General features: G+C 40.4%; 1 protein-coding gene across 2 annotated transcripts in view; it reads left to right on the top strand.

Annotated features, from left to right (window-relative positions):
• The first annotated feature begins 757 nt into the window (after positions 1-757).
• Positions 758-17,629, top strand: part of LOC144020576 (ephrin type-A receptor 3-like) — a 141,455-nt gene continuing 124,583 nt past the window's right edge. For both annotated transcript variants that reach the window (XM_077524206.1, XM_077524197.1), the window contains exon 1: positions 758-936. In XM_077524206.1, the coding sequence (XP_077380332.1) occupies positions 819-936 (118 nt within the window). In that variant the 5' untranslated portion in view covers positions 758-818. The remainder of the gene's footprint in view (positions 937-17,629) is intronic.

Genomic DNA, 17,629 nt, shown 5'->3' with positions numbered 1-17,629 from the left:
CGATGCAATTCAAGAATGCAATGATTTTGAAATGCAATGATTCAGTTTGTCAAATCAAAACAAATTTTCTAACACCTATCTTGTTTTTTTTCACCCCTAGTGGGCACAGTCATGTAGCTCCGCCCTTGTGTGTGAAAATAACCCAGCATTACTGCAGCTTACCGAACAGTTGTGACCTTCTTAATGTATTTCTATGTCCGTATGTCCCTGCAAGCATATCCAAAGGAGCTACATCATGACTGCATGAAATCATAATTCACACATTGTTTATTTCTTCATTTATTATTTACATTCTAGTTAAAGTAGGCTACAACACTAATAAGTTTATTTTATTTTATTTTTTTAAATCACCCACCACTGCAACTTCTGTTGGTGTTTTATGGGCTGAAACAGATTTATGACATGTCCATTCATTTCAATGTGGAATGATAGTTTGGGACAAATACAGTTACAAATGATAAATTTTGAGTATGGTCACTGAATGATTAAACGTCGTTAGAAAAATACTCCAATGGTTACTGGAAAAATGTAACAACTGTAAGGAAGTATTTTTACTCCGTTACTACTTCAAACAAACAAGTTTCTCTAATTTGGAGCATTGCGCGCAGGCGTCCACAGTCTCTCAAACAGCCGTGGGGGCCTGATTGACAGCATTTGGCTGACTAGCGACCCTCTTTCCCGTCGTCCCCACCTCCTCTCTCTCCCTCTCTTCCCCCTCCACTCTGCGCTCTCTCTCTCTCGCTCTTCATCTCCCCGACTCGCGCACACTCTCCACGCCGCCAACAGGGATGCATCGAGGGCGAAGCGCAGCCTGAAAAATGGCCCCGACTCCGCGCTTATTGTGGATCTATCCTTCCCTTTTCCTGCTCACCTCCTCTGTGCTTTTTCACGCGTTGTCGCCGTGTGGAGCCTTAAGGAATTATCCGGATAATGAAGGTAGGTAGGTGGGTGTGCGCGGGCTACTTGGTTCTCGGAGGGAGGGGGGCGGTGATGCGGTGGAAGGGAGCCCCATCTGGAGCGCCCAATGCCGGGTGAGAAGCGCTAGAGCTTCCCGATGAAGTGCCCCGCTCGATTACGAATCGTGCATAAAGAGCCACAAAAAGAGCGAGGGGATGGAGGAGAGGAAGCGTGTGTCACGTTTCTCTCTCTTTTTTTCTTCTTCTTTTTTTTCGGGATTTTGACATTAAATTTGCATGACATGATGTGACGATAGAAGGCTGACCTGAGCGAGAAACACCAAAGTGGGCGAACTTGTAACAATGAACCCCCCCCCAAACAACACTAATCTCATCCAGGCACGTTCATTAAAACACGCTGAGGGATGATGATGTCTTTTCGTCTGTGGACTCGAGCCATCTAACTCAGTCAGCAAATGAGAGGCAGCAATTGCATTACATTTGTCACAGCCTCCCTCTGTTATTATATTAACATCGATGTTCGGCCAATACATTTAGTGGCAAACTACTCCTGACTGCTTCTCGGACTGAAACATGCAAGATGGCTTGTTTACTGGCAACTTGCAGGAGGGAAAAGAAGTCATCGCAGGCGGGGAGATTCATGATGAGCACTTTATTAAGCAACTTATTGGCGAGGAGAAGAAATGATGCTGTCAGGAAGTGTCAGTGGTGCATTGTGTGATTTGGCCAACTGCACAAGTTTACAAATTAGACGACAAGAAAGATGATCTGGAGCAAATGCATGAGTTGACTTGTGATCTTATTATGGGAAAAGTCAATTATTTGAGATTAGGCAAAGTAATACATTTGCTAACATGTTGTGCTTGCATATATTTGTTCTTTTAGCCTGCCAATTAGACAAATGAATTAGACTAAATCAACAGTGCCTCTGCTGGTAGTGCACTCCATTTTATGTCAATTGTTTCAAGTCTGATGATTATTCAGTTGCACACAATAAACACAATTATTAAAAATAATTCAATGTTCTAAACGGAACCAAAAGTCTTATAACGTACCAAATGTTTGTTAGAATTTCACGGGTTGGCCTTTAAACAGTTTTCAAATCCACGTGATGCTCAGGTCTCACACAATGAATCACTTCAAGCATCCACAACAAGCAGGCCACACCTCAGCCGGCATGCATGAGACCTCCAATTTTGAGTGTGTAAGCGCCCGCGTATAGGTACAACGCTGAATGTATGTCACCGCCCGGAGGAGTTCTCCCTGGCTCGGGAGGATAGACGAGCGGTGAGGATGAGGAGAGGCAGTCAGCGAGGAGTGTTTAAACAGGAGGAGACAATGCAGAATGCATGTGATGAAATATTCATTGAGGTGAATGCGGAATGAAGGATGATGAATTGAAACTCCTGTTGATTTAGATAAATGAGCTGTAGCGTTTGCGGCCAGCTCACGCTTTTAATTGATATGAACGCTGACGGACTTTTGTTCTCTCTTTTGGCATCCTGCTGTTTCACACATACTGGCACAATTTGCAACTTAAGCGCAACTTCTGTATGGTAAACACCTCATTAGGTACACCTGCCCAATGTAAAGGGCACTAACAATTTGGATGAAGAGTTTATTTTTGTACCCAATTTTGGTTGTGGATATGAAATTATTTACATAATGTTGTGGCTCACATATGCGTGTATATAAGGTTAACCATGGACTCCATTGAAGTCATTTTTAGCAACCTTCTGCTGCCCATAGCGATTGTTTGACTTCATAGTGTGTGTATGCTTGTGTGTGTATGACCATGCACATTGTCCACCCACAGGGCTGAGGCTGTCATAAAAATTTACAGTTCCCCATTCAGGACCAATTAAAGCGCAAAGGCCCTTTGGACGGAGCTGATATTGTAAGCGAAAATCATGTTTCAGTGTCAACAAGCTTTGTTTACTATGTGATCTTGTACGGAAATTGTTGGCATTTACAAGAAAAACGCGAGTGAGGGTGGACAAGCGGAACAAAGTGCTACAGGGGGAATTGATCAGATTGCTTGAAATTGGTGCTAACTGCAGACAGGGGAACATGATCTATAGTGGAAATGACTTTTTTCACAAGTGGCTTTTTAAAGTCTTTGTCAGAAGCAGTAAAGAGAGGAAGGGGATTAGGAGGAGATGATTGGGCACCAGCAGAGGGAGCCCCACGCACTCATTCAGTATTGTGGGAACCCTGAGGGCAAACTGATGTAACATTAGGATGGGTGCCCCCGGGTCTGCACTCTGTGTGTGGCTCTATCTTTTTTAGAGTCTGTTTTCTCCATTTCACCTTCTTGCCTCTCCGCTGTTTTCTATTTTTGTGTTTGTAATGCACAGCCCCCTCAATCCTAGAAAACACGACTGGAGCTTTCTTTCAAGTCATGCTAATTAGGTGATAGCATTTAAATAATCAGTAAATCTGTGAGTACAGAGTGTAAGAAGAGCGTTTTTAATTTATTAAGTGTGGTGAAAAAAATACCCGTGGTTTATTTTGGAGGTTTGGTAACCACTATACGTAGGGTATGATAGTCTAATATCAAAGTTGAAATTGAATCCTTCACGGTAATGTAATGGAGGTGTTTCTGAATGCATTAGTCCATTAGCGAAACTACAGTGATAAAACAGAAAAACCAAAATGTACCGTAATTTTCTAATTTATAATAATTTAAGGCTGGGACTTGATAAACAAAAAATATAATTAATTGCAGGGTTCATAATTAATTAATCTTGATTAATGAGATTGTAATCATATAATATTATTTTTCCTGAAAAGCAAACAATTTTTAATTTAAATATATTTTAGTAGATGACTGAATAAAACAATAGACACAAATGTGAATGTTTTTAAATTTGGAAAAATGCAATCAATCTCTTGCAATACATACCAGTAGAAAATAAATAGAAAATGTCCTTGGCTAGAACTCACCAGACCAAAAGTTGCCATTTTAAGACATTTTTTTTGTAATAATGATCTACATCTACAGTCCAGAGCAATCCACTTTGCGAGTGACTATTCACATTTAACACGATAAAGTCCCACCTCCAATATTAATATATTGTTGACATTAGAGGCTGCTCCTCCTGACTGACGTATGCGGTAACGTACTTATTCATTTTCAATTTTCAAACATGTATGCTTGCTGTGTAACTGCTGTGCTATTTTCTCTACAAACACATACTAATTTAACTGCTCATTTCCTGGCCATAGTTAAGTTAATTAGTCCTGTTTCAGCCAGACTTCTGTTAAAAGTGAACTGTACCACCTCCTTTCACTAATCTACATTTTACGTTAGCATAGTGGCTAGCATAGCTTCTCCATCTTCTCCTGCTCTCACTTTTGTTTAATGTGTCACCTGATTAACTATTCTTTGCCCTTGTTTAATGATAGCGATACTTGTTAGGAGTAGGTCTGTAGCTTATTCGCTGCCATGGAGGTAAGGATTAGTGACTTAGAAACTCCAAGACAGTTAGCTAGCCATGTTAGTTAGCCAGGCACAACCCATAGCTGGTGGTGACCCCCGGCAGTTCTCAAGCAGCTGAGAAACGAGGGAGGTAGTAGATGTAGAAGTGCTTGAAACCATTTTCACACTGAGGCAGGTACAATGACATCAATCAACAAGCCTTATTGCCACTACTGGTAAGTAGAGTCCAAATCTATACTGCATATACAGTGCACTTCTAGTAAGTACAATTGGCAAGGTTTTTCATTCCATTGCTCTTAGATGGACGTGCTGGGGAGAGGTGGTGGTGGAGGTGGGGGGGGGGGGGGTGGTTATGGCTGCTATTGCTTTGTAAGGTTAACGTGAGCCGTTATTGCAGAGACAAGCATATGTAAAACATGCCCTCTACTGACACACAAGCACGTACACCATCTTAATGATTCGCACAAGATCCTGACTGTGGTATAATGCGGGGTCAAAGGTCTCCTCTGCTTTAATTGCTTTAATCTATAAGGGTTGCTAGTAGTTATCGGCAGAGCCATACCTCACTGTGAATGTGCCTTTGTGCGCCCACGATGGTGGCGCTCCCGTGTAACAACCATGACCTTGAACAGAAGAGGCTATAGATCGCTGTTGTCATCAGAGAGCAGTAAAAAAAAGAGAGGCACCAAAAAGCACAAGCATCCACTTGATTTTTTTTTTCTTTTCTCTAATCTCCTTCTCTCATATGTGCCCTACTTTGCTTTATCTCTCTCTTGGATTGTTTTCCCTTCTGTTCTTAGTTCAGCTCTTGCTCATTCAACCCCCCCACACAGTAACACTAATAGCGCAGGAGCTCCCCGCACTTGGAGCAAGGTGCGGCTGTATATGTGCAATACATAGTCAGTCTGAGGTTGGTGCCCATGCATTGTGCATGCACGCCCACAGACACTCATTCCAGCCTAATGTATGGCTTGGGGGCAGTTTGGTGGTCTTGGTCCAGAGAATAACGTCAAGTATTCCTGCGGCTAGCTGATAGATGAGCCTATAAATACAGCACAGTGACAGGAAATGATTCTGGTGTGAAGGCTAGGAACACATACTAAGTTTGTGTGCTGGTGTGGGTGTGTGATGTTATCAATGAGCAGAAGCAAAAGAAAAAAACGCAAAGCCACAGGAGTGAGGTGAAACAAGAGACAAAGAGGCGTGTTGTGGCAACACACAGTGATTAAAGCCCAGTGAGGCTTTGTCTTGTAGTAATAAATAAACCACACAAATCTGCTGCTATTATTTCAAATGTTTCTTGTCTTCTGAGGGGAGTAGAACATGAATCTCATTGATCTTTGCTCTTTGTTGTATGTTTTACTTCATGGCTGCGTACTAGCTGAGCTTTCAGTGTTAACCTCAATCGGAATGTAAAGCTGGCTAGATTAGCTTAGCACAATGACCAACGTCTTAGTGGCTCTTACTGACACATAAAGTGTACAGCCAAAACCGAATATTGACCAATTGGAGGTCTCACCAACGGTCTCACCAAATACGGTTTATATACGCTAGCCAAGTCAACTCTGAATCAAGAGAATGAAAGTGTCAGACATTCGGTGTGTGCATGTCTCCATAAAAGACAATTTGACTCGTGGGGTGCGAAATGATTCAAGGACGATTCGATTTGAAAGTGGAATGATTCAATTTGGTTCGACTCAATGGGATTACGATTCGATTCAATATGGTACGGCTCAGTTCAAGAGGGTATGATCAGGTGCAATTAATTTTTTGTTTTACATATATTAGAATGAAGTTGCTAGTACTTCAAGATATATCTCTCCAATTAAGGACGATTTGATACATATCTTGATACGTTTTAAAGTGCAATGTTTCGTTGATTCACTCACATCTTTTCATATCAAATTTGTTATGTTCTGAGGTTGGATCCCAAAAGCGCAGACACAAATAAGATTTTAACTCTTTGTTCGAATAACATCGAGAGGCGTGGAACAAACTTGACTAGATGAGAAACAACGAGAATGTATCAAGAATCACAATACACTAAACTGACCCCGGGTTTTCACTGGATGCGGTTGCGGTGCGGTTGCGGTGCGGTCCGGCGACGCAAGCAATTAGATTCCATTCATTCGAATGGTGCAGTTTACACCGCTTGCGGGTGCATTGCGTGTCGACTGCGGAAGGCCTGCGGCGTGCCGCAAGCCTTCCGCAAGGATAGCCTATTTTCTATTTTTGCCGGACGCCGCAGCGGTAGGCCTCCGGCAAATGGCAAGCTAGCACAAAACACATCGAGCGGGACAGGAAGACCGAGGCAGTTTCAAAATAAATTTCCGGTTACCTTTCAGAATAAAATACTCGCCAGCTCCTATTTCGCAAGTTTTTCAGCAAAACGTGACGTGGGCGTCGCCGGGCCATGTGCTCATTCACGGTTTAGACACCAGCGAACATGGACGAGGAGAGGTTTATATTGGAGGTGGAAAACCACAAAATAATATATGACACGGCACATCCTTTTTATAAGGACTGTAATGTATTGTGAGTTTGATGTTCGCGATTGCTTGTTGTGCCCGTCTCGCTTGCCGTACTGAGCGGCAGCCGGACGGGGAAGACAGAAATAAAGAGTGGACCCGCACTGACCCGACTCTCGTTATTAATATACTTTACAAGGACAACCAAAAAAAGGATGCTGCATGGAATCTCATATCTTTCTGCTTCTCTGTTGAGCAGACTTTCTGTATGTTTGTCGTTGTGAAATGCCACATGATCGCGCGCGCGCGGTCCCGCGAGACACGTTGGGAAGTGGGCGGCGACGGAGCTGCCGGACCGCAGCTGTGCGGAGCCGGTGTGGATTGACAAAAAAATTGACCCGTCCGGAGCACGCAGTCAAGACGCACCGCACCGCAACCGCACCGCAACCGCATCCAGTGAAAACCCGGGGTAACTGGCGATGGAGTTGCACAGAGGAACAGAGGTAACAATCCGACAAAGACATATACTTCTCAGACAGGCTTATATATACAGCAAATCGATCTGATTGGTTGTGGCTAGACATGTGGGTAACAGGACTGACTTGGAATTATCTGATTGGCTGTTGACCAGATAAAGACATTAAAGATTCCTGACATCACAAAGCTTCAGACATCACATAGCGTCTTACCAGTTGAAACTAGATGCTGGTTAAAATCAGTTTAAAACAGACACTTGACCTCACGGTCATGACCCAAACATAACCTTTGCATGGCCCAAGCATAACCCTTACATGACCCTAGTCATGACAGTAAGCATAACCCTTGCATGACCCTAGTTATGACAAAATTATGTTTTTTTTTTTTTTCAAAACAAATAATTTTCTAGTTCAAACCGTTGTTTGTCACACCCCCCCTTAAGCAAAATGATTTGAGATAACTGATTTGAGAAGTGTTTTTAGTTATGAGCATGTTCACGGAATTAAACTCTTAAGTCAAGTGTATATTTTCAAACTTGCTGATTGGTTGTTTAACTATAAAAGCAGTATATCTGTTCAAACCAGATTTGTTGCAAATTTCTGATATACAGGTTTGCAGAAAGCAGCATCCTGCAGGGCTATTGAGGCCACACACTCCTGCTTCACTGTGAATTCCACCACCACGCGTGTCGTGCGCAAATGATCTGAATTCTGACTCTGAATCTTGCATGTTACTGCAAAGTATTGAGGCCACACTACAGCGTTTGAACCACAAGGAACATGTTTTATTCAGCATTCCTCTTTTTTGCTTGTTCAATGAAAGAACTTTTTTTCATTTCCAAGAAGTTTCCTGAGTTGAAATATGCCACCCCTTTGAAGCCCAAGTCCTATCTGCAGGTTTCATTTGTGAGGTTGATCAATTTATATGTAAAAAAGTGAGCTAAGCTGACAGTTATGTCATGCTTCTAAGAAAGAACACATTTAGAAGACCGTTACAGAGTTACTGAATCCACAATACACGGCTGTTTCAACACTGGAAGAAAAGAAGAAAATCACCAATAGCCTCTCTGGCATTGCCCCCCAAGAATTCATGTGCTTTATTTGGGGACCTTTAGCGAGCCGATATGAGATTAAAATGCCTCTCTGGCATTGCTATGGTCAACCCTCTTCATCCTCTGTCCATATATTTTTTTTCCTAGCCTGGATGCCGTGTCACTTATGTTGTATCACCACTAGCATCAATGCTAATATGGAAGCCATTAATGTCTGACTCTTCTCCTACGTGGGTGAGTGGACCCCCTACTGAGGAAGCCCTTAACTGGTCACACTTACTGATCATTGGACCTTCTCCCTGTAACCCCCCACAATTTTACATCCCGTCTAGATTCTTCATCACCAACACACATATACAGATACAAGCCTCTACTCCTATTTTTCTGACCCCAAATGTGGCCTAATTGAATTAGGTTGCTTCCGCGTTTGCTATTCTCTGTTTGCACGGCAGGCTGGACTCATGCTGTGTTAGTGAAAGGGGACATTTAGCAGCTTGAGAAACAAATGCTCCAGGATTTTGTCCACCATACAGTAGACATGGACTGTTTGCCACCTGAGCATTGAAGTGTGCCAGCCAGCCAACATATGCCAGTTTTTCAATCAGCGGGTTGACATATTTGACATGGACTGTGCATTGTCATAGAAAGCGCTCTGATAAACATAGACTAATTTATTTCGACTGTCATTTCATATCAAGCAGATTTGGAGTGGCAACTTTTTCGGATTACCGTATTTTTCGGATTATAAATTGCAGTTTTTTTCAGTTCGTCGAAGGGGTGGAAAACGCATGAACATCTTTACCAGCTAAGAATGCACAAAGCGCCTCTCGTTGTTCAAAATTCAACAAGGAAACGGTGAGTAATTCTGCAAGAACAGAATTAATTGCAGCATCCATTCGTCCATGTTAGGTTTGTTTGTAAGCGTCGGCGCTGGCTTCCTGGTTTCGTCACAGCTGCATGTCCCGCCCCCAATACAATCTCGCTCTGTGATTGGTGGTTTGGATCGGTGGAAATCAACGGGAGTACAAGATGTATTCTCGTGAGTTTGTGAATTTACAAATCCCGCGAGAATTCATCTGGCAAAAGGTTGACAACCCCTGATGTACAGTAAACACTGTTAGGTCACCAAACGTTGCCACAAAAAAAAAAACAACAACTGTAATTGGTGCCCCCTAAAAATGTCTAAATTTCACAATATTAGTTTAAATCAGAAATAAACTACAAAAATAAAACTAAAAACAAAAAATAAAACAAACAAAGCCCAATATAGTTTAATATAATAATAATAATAATAATAATAATAATAATAATAATAATAATAATAATTTCAAACTTCCAGCATTAACCTTAAAATAAATAATTTACAGATTAGGGCTGGGTTTATGGCCAAAAAAATAAAATCTCGATTTTTGCAGTCATTCAGGACGATTACGATTTTAATCGATTTTAACCTAATAAATCCAACAAACGTTTACTTAAAGGTTCCATTTATTAAAAAATAATTCCTGTGCAAAATGTTCAGACACCAGTAACGTATACTGATTCTAGATCAGTTTTAACACAAAATTACATCACATAAAAGCATTTGGATGTAACAGAACATAAGAACAACAGCTTTTAATCATCCAGAAGACAAAATTCGATTTCACGATTTAGCAAATTTTCAACGATTTGATTTTTTAAAATGACGATGTATCGAATTAATTCGATTTATTGGCCAGCCCTATTACAGATTATTTGATTTAAAAAAAAAAGCAAGGCACAAAACTCTCCTTAAATTGCACCGGGCTTTCGGACCATATTGTGGCATCCTATGGCATCGGAGAAAGAGCACAAAAATTGTAAGACATGATGTGCAAATAGTCACTGTATGTAATATTCAAAAACATCACTCATGACTCATGATCATCAATTTTTCTACAAGATTATTAACTAAATCATAAAAAAAGGCCACAGCAACTGAAAGCCTTCGGACAAAGCTCCTTTGGATGTTTGGCAGTGACAGACATTGCCGTGTGTGCGTGTGCATATGCGCATCACTAGTAACAACCTGTCTGCCATGTGATTTCCTATCCGTGTCAACTGCTAAGGCCCACTGCTCTAATTTCCCCTCCTGTGGCCAACCACTGTGTGACAGAAGTGCGAGTCCACAGGCTATCAGGACTCCGCTCTCATCAGGAGAAACGTCTTACCCTGTAAAAGGTCAAGAAGAAATACAGGAACAGCAACCACACGCAGGTCTGAGCATGGCAACATTCGAGCTGTCTCGTTCAGCGGCTTTAGTGACGCACTCTTTCTTTTAATGACTTCATTTCACTCACATAATGAATGCTGCGAGTGTCAAAGAGCGTGTCGTGTTGATAGTTTGCACTGTTGTTTGTAAATCCTCAAGGTCCCCTCTGTTTGTGTGTCAGCATGCGCATGTGTGTGTTGCTCTCTGCCCTTGATGAGGTGTCGGCATCGCTTATTAAAAAGAAACAAGTGTCTGGGTCTGACTGGGTGTCACAGTTCAACACAGCAAGCATTCAACCAGCAGACAAATCCACGCATGCTCTCTATGGCGTCTTCAAGTGACAAACCAGGGCAGCGCTGTTGTCATAGTCAGTCACAATGTCATTTTTTGGGAGCTACGTTAATGCTGTCAGTGTACAGTACACGGTATGAAATAGCAGCTAATATGTCTTCTGAAAGCGGGAAAGCTTGACATTGTAGTCAAAATCGTGTTGTTATGTCACTGCTGAGAGGTTTAAGAACTGATCACAGTCCATTGGGGTTGTAAAAAATTCATTCCTTGGACCTATCAGAGCGGACGTAGCTTGTCTGGTATTCAAGTGTATTTCTGCGGGAAGAGCACTTTCCAGTGATTTGTGCAATTACACATATCTTTTTTTAATTGCGGCTGCCACGCTTTCGTCAAGGCCGCTCATAGTAAAGTCATCAATAAGCCATGCAGTTTCTTTGCACAAGGGCAGGTTATAATTGCCACTTTTTCTTCACGTTAAATGCTTTGTTACTAAATATAATTAAATTGAGATTAAGCATAATTTGTACATTTGAATCATCATCTATTTTAACTCCAATGTGAAAATAAGCGCACAGTATTTGAAACTCAATATGTCTGAGCAGCACAGATGATGACGCAGTGGTGGAACTGACGCAACTCAATGGCCGTTTCTCAATACAAACACAGAGTACTGTCTTGTGAAACCGCCAAGCGGTCTTACTAAGAGCATATGCAAAAATGTTTTTCCTGAATGCACCAATCTCTTTGTAAATTGGAACGGCTGTGTACTTGTTAACCCTCACCCTCTGTCATAATTCTGTGATAGCGGTTTAAGCTAGCTGACAAGAACAACTTCTGGGTATTCCATGCATTCTTGGTTTATTTGTATTTTTAATTGGAACAGTATTTGGGTCGCGACTGATGACGTTTCACAAGATCACAAGGACCTAAGAACGTATTAAATTTGAGAAACGTTAAATGTAAATGTAAAATCATGAAAATGAAAACGAGACAGACATCTGTGCAAACGAGAGTTTGCACGAGGTTCATGCATTTAGTTAGCTTCAGGTGTCTTTACAAATTATTTAGTCTGCGATCCTTCATCAAGTCATTAAATGTGTGATCGCAGTCTACCAGTTGTCATAAGCAATTTGCTTACCAGTTGCGTAGTATGTACAGTGGGGCCGGGAAAAAAACGTTGACCAAGTTGAATAAGACAACCACAAAAATAGGTTGACACAAATTTTTTGTTCTGTAGCTTTGTTGTCATCAGCATGTGCAGGATCCGCACAAGGTGGGTTTCCATCCACCTATTTTTATTCAAGTTATCAAAGATTTGCAAAAATAAAACTGAATGGAAATGCTCGGAAAAAAAATTCGCAAAACGTTTTGTTGTCATAATCTGTCACAATATCATTTTTTGGGAGCTACGTTAATGCTGTCAGTGTACAGTACGCGTTATGAAATAGCAGTTAATATGTCTTCTGAAAGAAGGAAAGCTTGACATTGTAGTCAGAATCGTGTTGTTATGTCACTGCTGAGAGGTTTAAGGACTGATCACAGTCCATTGGAGTTGTAAACAATCAATTCCTTGGACCTATCAGCGCGGCCGTAGCTTGTCTGGTATTCAAGTGTATATCTGAGGGAAGAAATACACTTGATTTTTTTGTTCTGTAGCTTTATTGTCATCAGCATGTGAAAGATCCGCACAAGGTGGGTTTCCATCCACCTATTTTATCAAGGATTTGCAAAAATAAAACTGAATGGAAATGCTAGGGGGGAAAAAAAAAAAAAAGGCCTAAAATTCGCAAAACGTTTTTTCGCTTGGAGTGGGGTGGATTTTTCAGCGAATTGACAAAAGGAAAATGCAGCTCAAGAAACAGGTATTGTAAATGAATGACGACAGATACCAATGCACATAATACACATTGTAGACACAAAAAATGTAAAAAGTAAGGTATGTTTGGGGGGATAAAAGCATCAAAATTATTTCTGGAATTATTAAAGAAACGAACATTAATCTTTTGTTGACAATCAGCCGAGAGTCTTGTGGCAGAGCTCATATGACGTCATATCATGGGGCAGTCTCGTCTCCTCTTAATATTTGCAAAATAATAACAAATGGAAACAGGGCATAAGTCGCATGTACATTTCTCACATTTTCACTAAACTCTCTTGAAATTTTCAAAACATTTGGATAAAAAAAGCCAGTTATCGACATTTCCATGATCATAAGCATATTTTCTACTCTAACATGACCTTCTGACATTCTATTAGCACCCCCTGTTGAGGGAAAATTGATACTGCGGCCAAGTCAGTCGGAAATGACTCCAAGCACACCTGCTGTTGGATTATTTGGGTATGCGATCAACTAGTTGATAGGATAATTGATTCTAAACAGATTGGACAATGACAGCTCTAATGCACAGCGAACCTTTGTTTATTGTATACGTTTCCGACTCACCTGTAATAGATGAAAATCCGCAATTTCTACCATTCGTTTGAGCATATATAAACATATTAAATCACACTTAAATATTTAATCAAATTGGACACGTATTTGAATGTATACAAAATTGCAAGTACAAAATGCATCATCAGAGGCTCTCCTTTCCCACATGTGGGGGCATTACTGTAAGTGCACTGTCAAAGCCCATGAAAACTTAAAAAAAAAAGCAAAAAAAAAAAAAATAGCGATAACGGGGGACCACTGTGCTCAAACGCCTTTTGAAAATGGGCAGCAACTGTGTAAACTCAACCTTAGTCTTGATGCAGTCCTTGCTACCTCACATGAAGAAGAGCAGTTATGAAACAATGATAGAAAGTCGTAAGCGCAGAACACACAGGCGCCACACACACATACACAGTCTCCATTAAAGTGACATGACCAGAGGATGAGCACGGCAAGAGATAACTAGAAGAAAAACGAGTGCGGAGCCTCTGGTGGGTTGTGGATGAGTGGAGAGAGGACTGATGAAAAGACAGCAGTGAGTGGAGCGCTCCTGCTGCGGGGCTGCTTTATTCCAAAAGTTCATAGCTCAACTGTTTGCACTCCTCAGTCCTGCTCTCCGTCAGTCCGTGGGTTGCCCTGACAACATCCTCCTCCCCTCCCCGGGCTCAACTGTCAGACGAGAGGAAACGCGGTGAAGTCTGTGACTGAGTGGATCTCAAGGACACAGATAAATACATGTACAAATATTACCATACGCACAGCGTGTGTTTAAAGACCTTTAAAAAGTGTCTTAAATGCCATGAAACATGAATAGTGAGTATTTAAATACGGTATTTCGATATCTCGGATTTCACTTATCGCAATGGTCGAGAGTTTAACCGCCGCAATGGAACGGGGAATTCCTGTACGAATAAATCGAGACACGAGCTGAAACAAAATGAAACTTGCAAGTCAAGGTCGCGCTGCAATGAGCCCACAGTATGCTTTAGCCTCCCTTACTACTTATAAAAGGAGCTCTTTATTAAATAATCATTTTGTTTTACACGCCACATTAAGGTTCTCTTTAACCAAATAAAATTGTATCAGGGATTTAACACATTTTGCACAGAGACTATAAAAGTGTGGAAGTAGTTACTAAATAGCGTGTTTATGTAAGTGTTGGAACTTTAAAACTTGTTTAGGATAACATCATTAACAACATGTGCATTTTCCTATAGCACTTGTTCTGATTGGGGTTCCGGGTGTGCTTGTGCCTATCCCAGCTGATTTTGAACAAGAAATAGAGAATAAAGAGTACACCCTGAAGTAGAGTACACTCACACATGTACAGATCTGTGCCTTTGATATCAATATGATTGTCAATGAAATACTCAAATCATTTGTTTTGTAAAGGTAACTTTGGCACCACATTCACCTGCTGATTGTAATTAGCCGCTCATTTGCATTTTACTTCAATGGGATATTAGACTTTTGTTTTTTCGTGGAGATTGTGTGTTGTATTTGTGTAGTTGTTTATTTCTCATAAAAATACCCTGATTGGCAGTGTAGAATAAAACAAGAGAAAAACAATAACAGCAATGTGGGCAACGTAGTAGCTTGCCCCCTGTAGTCAATTGTTTGTACACAATTAAAAACAGCCTGATTAACTATGTATGAAGTTACACACTGTGTTCCGCATCCCTGTGGTCATTGGTGGTCTTTTTGCTTCATCTAAATGTGTGCATGCACAGCGCAATAAGTGTACAGCATCCTGGTCTCTTTGTTAGCCAGCCGGGCTGTTGGCATCACTGCTAGAGGCTTGGCTGGTGCTGCTCAGCTCCACTAGTGGATGCTCATCAGGGAGAGGGAGACAGAGAGAGAGAGAGAGAGAGAGAGAGAGAGAGAGAGAGAGATGGAATAAGAGACAATCACTACCTGAGTACAGTTCAGTTGTATTTAACTTTATATTATTTTATCCTTAAGATCTGTTCCCTATTAATCTTTTATTAATATATAGTACAGTTTTGAACTTTTGTTAATGTAACTTTTATGTGCTATTCAATTTAGTCAAATTATTACACTGGCCAAAATAAATAAACAAATAAACAAACAAATAAATAAATAAATAAATAAATAAATAAATAAATAAATAAATAAATTAATTAATTAATTAATTAATTAATTTAAAAAAATTCAAGTACCAAAGATATTTTAATGGTTTCTGGCTAATTTTTTAAGTCTCGATATGGCCTCTATTTATTTGAATTGGCTCTAATTTTTTTGAGATATTGATATTGAATTGATTGACAATGAATGTGCTTTGGCACTTTACACAATGTACTTTGACATAAGGCTGTCCGAAACAATTATTTTTCTACCGATTAATCTATCGACAATTTTTACGATTAGTCGATTAGTCTAACAATTAATTTTTCAACTAATCTAGCGATTTATTTTGGCTTGATGTAGGGCTGCTCAATTATGGAAAAAATGATTATTGTTTTTGGTAATAATTGAAATCACGACTATTCAAATGAGTTTGTTTTTTTTGGTGCAAAACGAGAACATGTTTAAATGTTCAAACATTTAAAAATATTAAGACGGAATTCTTTGAAACACTGTAACTATTTAAGTTCCTTTTGGACCAAACACAATTTCTAATAATTTATATCTATTTATGTTAGCAAAAACTTGGAGTTGGTGTGTAGCATGTGTAGCATGTGTAGTATGGCTTGCGTGGTGCAGGCTAGCTAGCTTTGACAGGGGGTTGTGGTGGAGGAACTCGTGTGCATGCCGCACTAACTAAAAAATGAATATTATTAGGGCTGCAGCTGTCAAATATTTTGGTTTTTCAGATATCCCTCTGAAAATTCTAGTCAATAATCAGGTATTTGGATATAAATATATATTCTTGCTTGGTCAAAGAACAATTACAAACACAGAAGAAACTAATTTGCACATAATAATGAACAACTGGTTTTCATTTTTTAGATAACTTTTTTTATTTTCTTTTTTTAAACTTAAAATTCATCTATGCTTTAGCAGCACACTAGTTTGCGCTCTGAATTTGTCCACAGATTTTGGTCTCTGCGACGATAAGAGCCATCAGAATCACAATAGCGATTTTGGGGAACTTTAGTACTGCTAGCTAGCGCTGTAGCTTGCTGCTTGTGCTGCTAGCTGGTAGCCTCCGTTAAACGCTGGCAACAGGATCCCTACAATGCAATGTCAGCGCATTTATGTCTTGGCTTACATTAACTTTGCCACTTATTGCCACATGCTTGCTAAAACAAACGGGTTGGAGATTTGCAGTTACTTCGTTAATCCTCCCAGAATGATGACAAACTCCCCCTTGTAATTACACCATGCGAGTGCATTGTGGATCCGCTCAGTCTTGACTTTGTGCTCAGCGGACACGTCAATTTCGAGTTCTTTTTCTTGCTTCCTCCATAGATGTAGAATTCTCTTGTGCCTCCATGTACAAACGTGTAACTGATTGCAGTTTAAACTTTCCGGATTCCTTGGCCAAACTGATGTTTGACAGTGCAAATACCGACACCATTTTGTTGTACGTTCCTGCTCGGTCTCGCGGCAGCACGTCGCCAAAAAGGTGGGCTCCAAACGGGGTAGACGAAATGAACTGCAGGAGACAGGAGGTCATCCCGCAGTCTGTTGTTTTATTTGATCTCTTTTTATTCACTTTCTCGATTAATCTCTGCATTCGAGTACATACAGTCTTCTGCGTTCTTTCTCCAATCACACGTCATACGCAGTCATTCACAGTGGCTTGAGGGAGTAGCCAACCAGGAATGAGCGCCCACCATTCAGAAATACGTGGGTGCACACAAATTTGCCCCGATGCGTGGCTGGAAGGATAACGTCTTCAGAACTTGGCGCACACAAAAGGCATACTTTTTTTTTTTTTGGCTCGAAGTAGCGGTGGGTAGAATTGATGACTGAATACAACGAAAATGCTGTTTTGGTAATGAATGAAAATAAAGCATTTGATTTTTTACTTTAAAAAACAACATTTTTACGTATTTTCTGACATTTTATGAACCAAACCAAACTGAATTATAATTCTTTGTTGGTTAATTTCTTGGTAATATAATCAAATAATTGTATTTATTTTTCATAATGTATAGCCACAAAAAAAGTGATTTGTTGTATTGTGAATGTACTCAACATGTAGTAACTGAACAGGCTTGGGCCATGCCAATTTTTATTTACATCCGCAAGCATCGCCACTGCAGTTCAGAGCATTCTGGGAAGTTGGGATGCAACTTTTCTGGAAAATATTTCGGGCTTGAATGGAAAAAGCAAGGCTGCAGAATTGTAAA

The sequence above is a fragment of the Festucalex cinctus genome, chromosome 1 (genome assembly GCF_051991245.1).
Source record: "Festucalex cinctus isolate MCC-2025b chromosome 1, RoL_Fcin_1.0, whole genome shotgun sequence".
Classification (NCBI taxonomy): Eukaryota; Metazoa; Chordata; class Actinopteri; order Syngnathiformes; family Syngnathidae; genus Festucalex; species Festucalex cinctus.
Note: the sequence above shows the minus strand (reverse complement) of the source record. Positions and strands in the feature narration are given on the sequence as shown.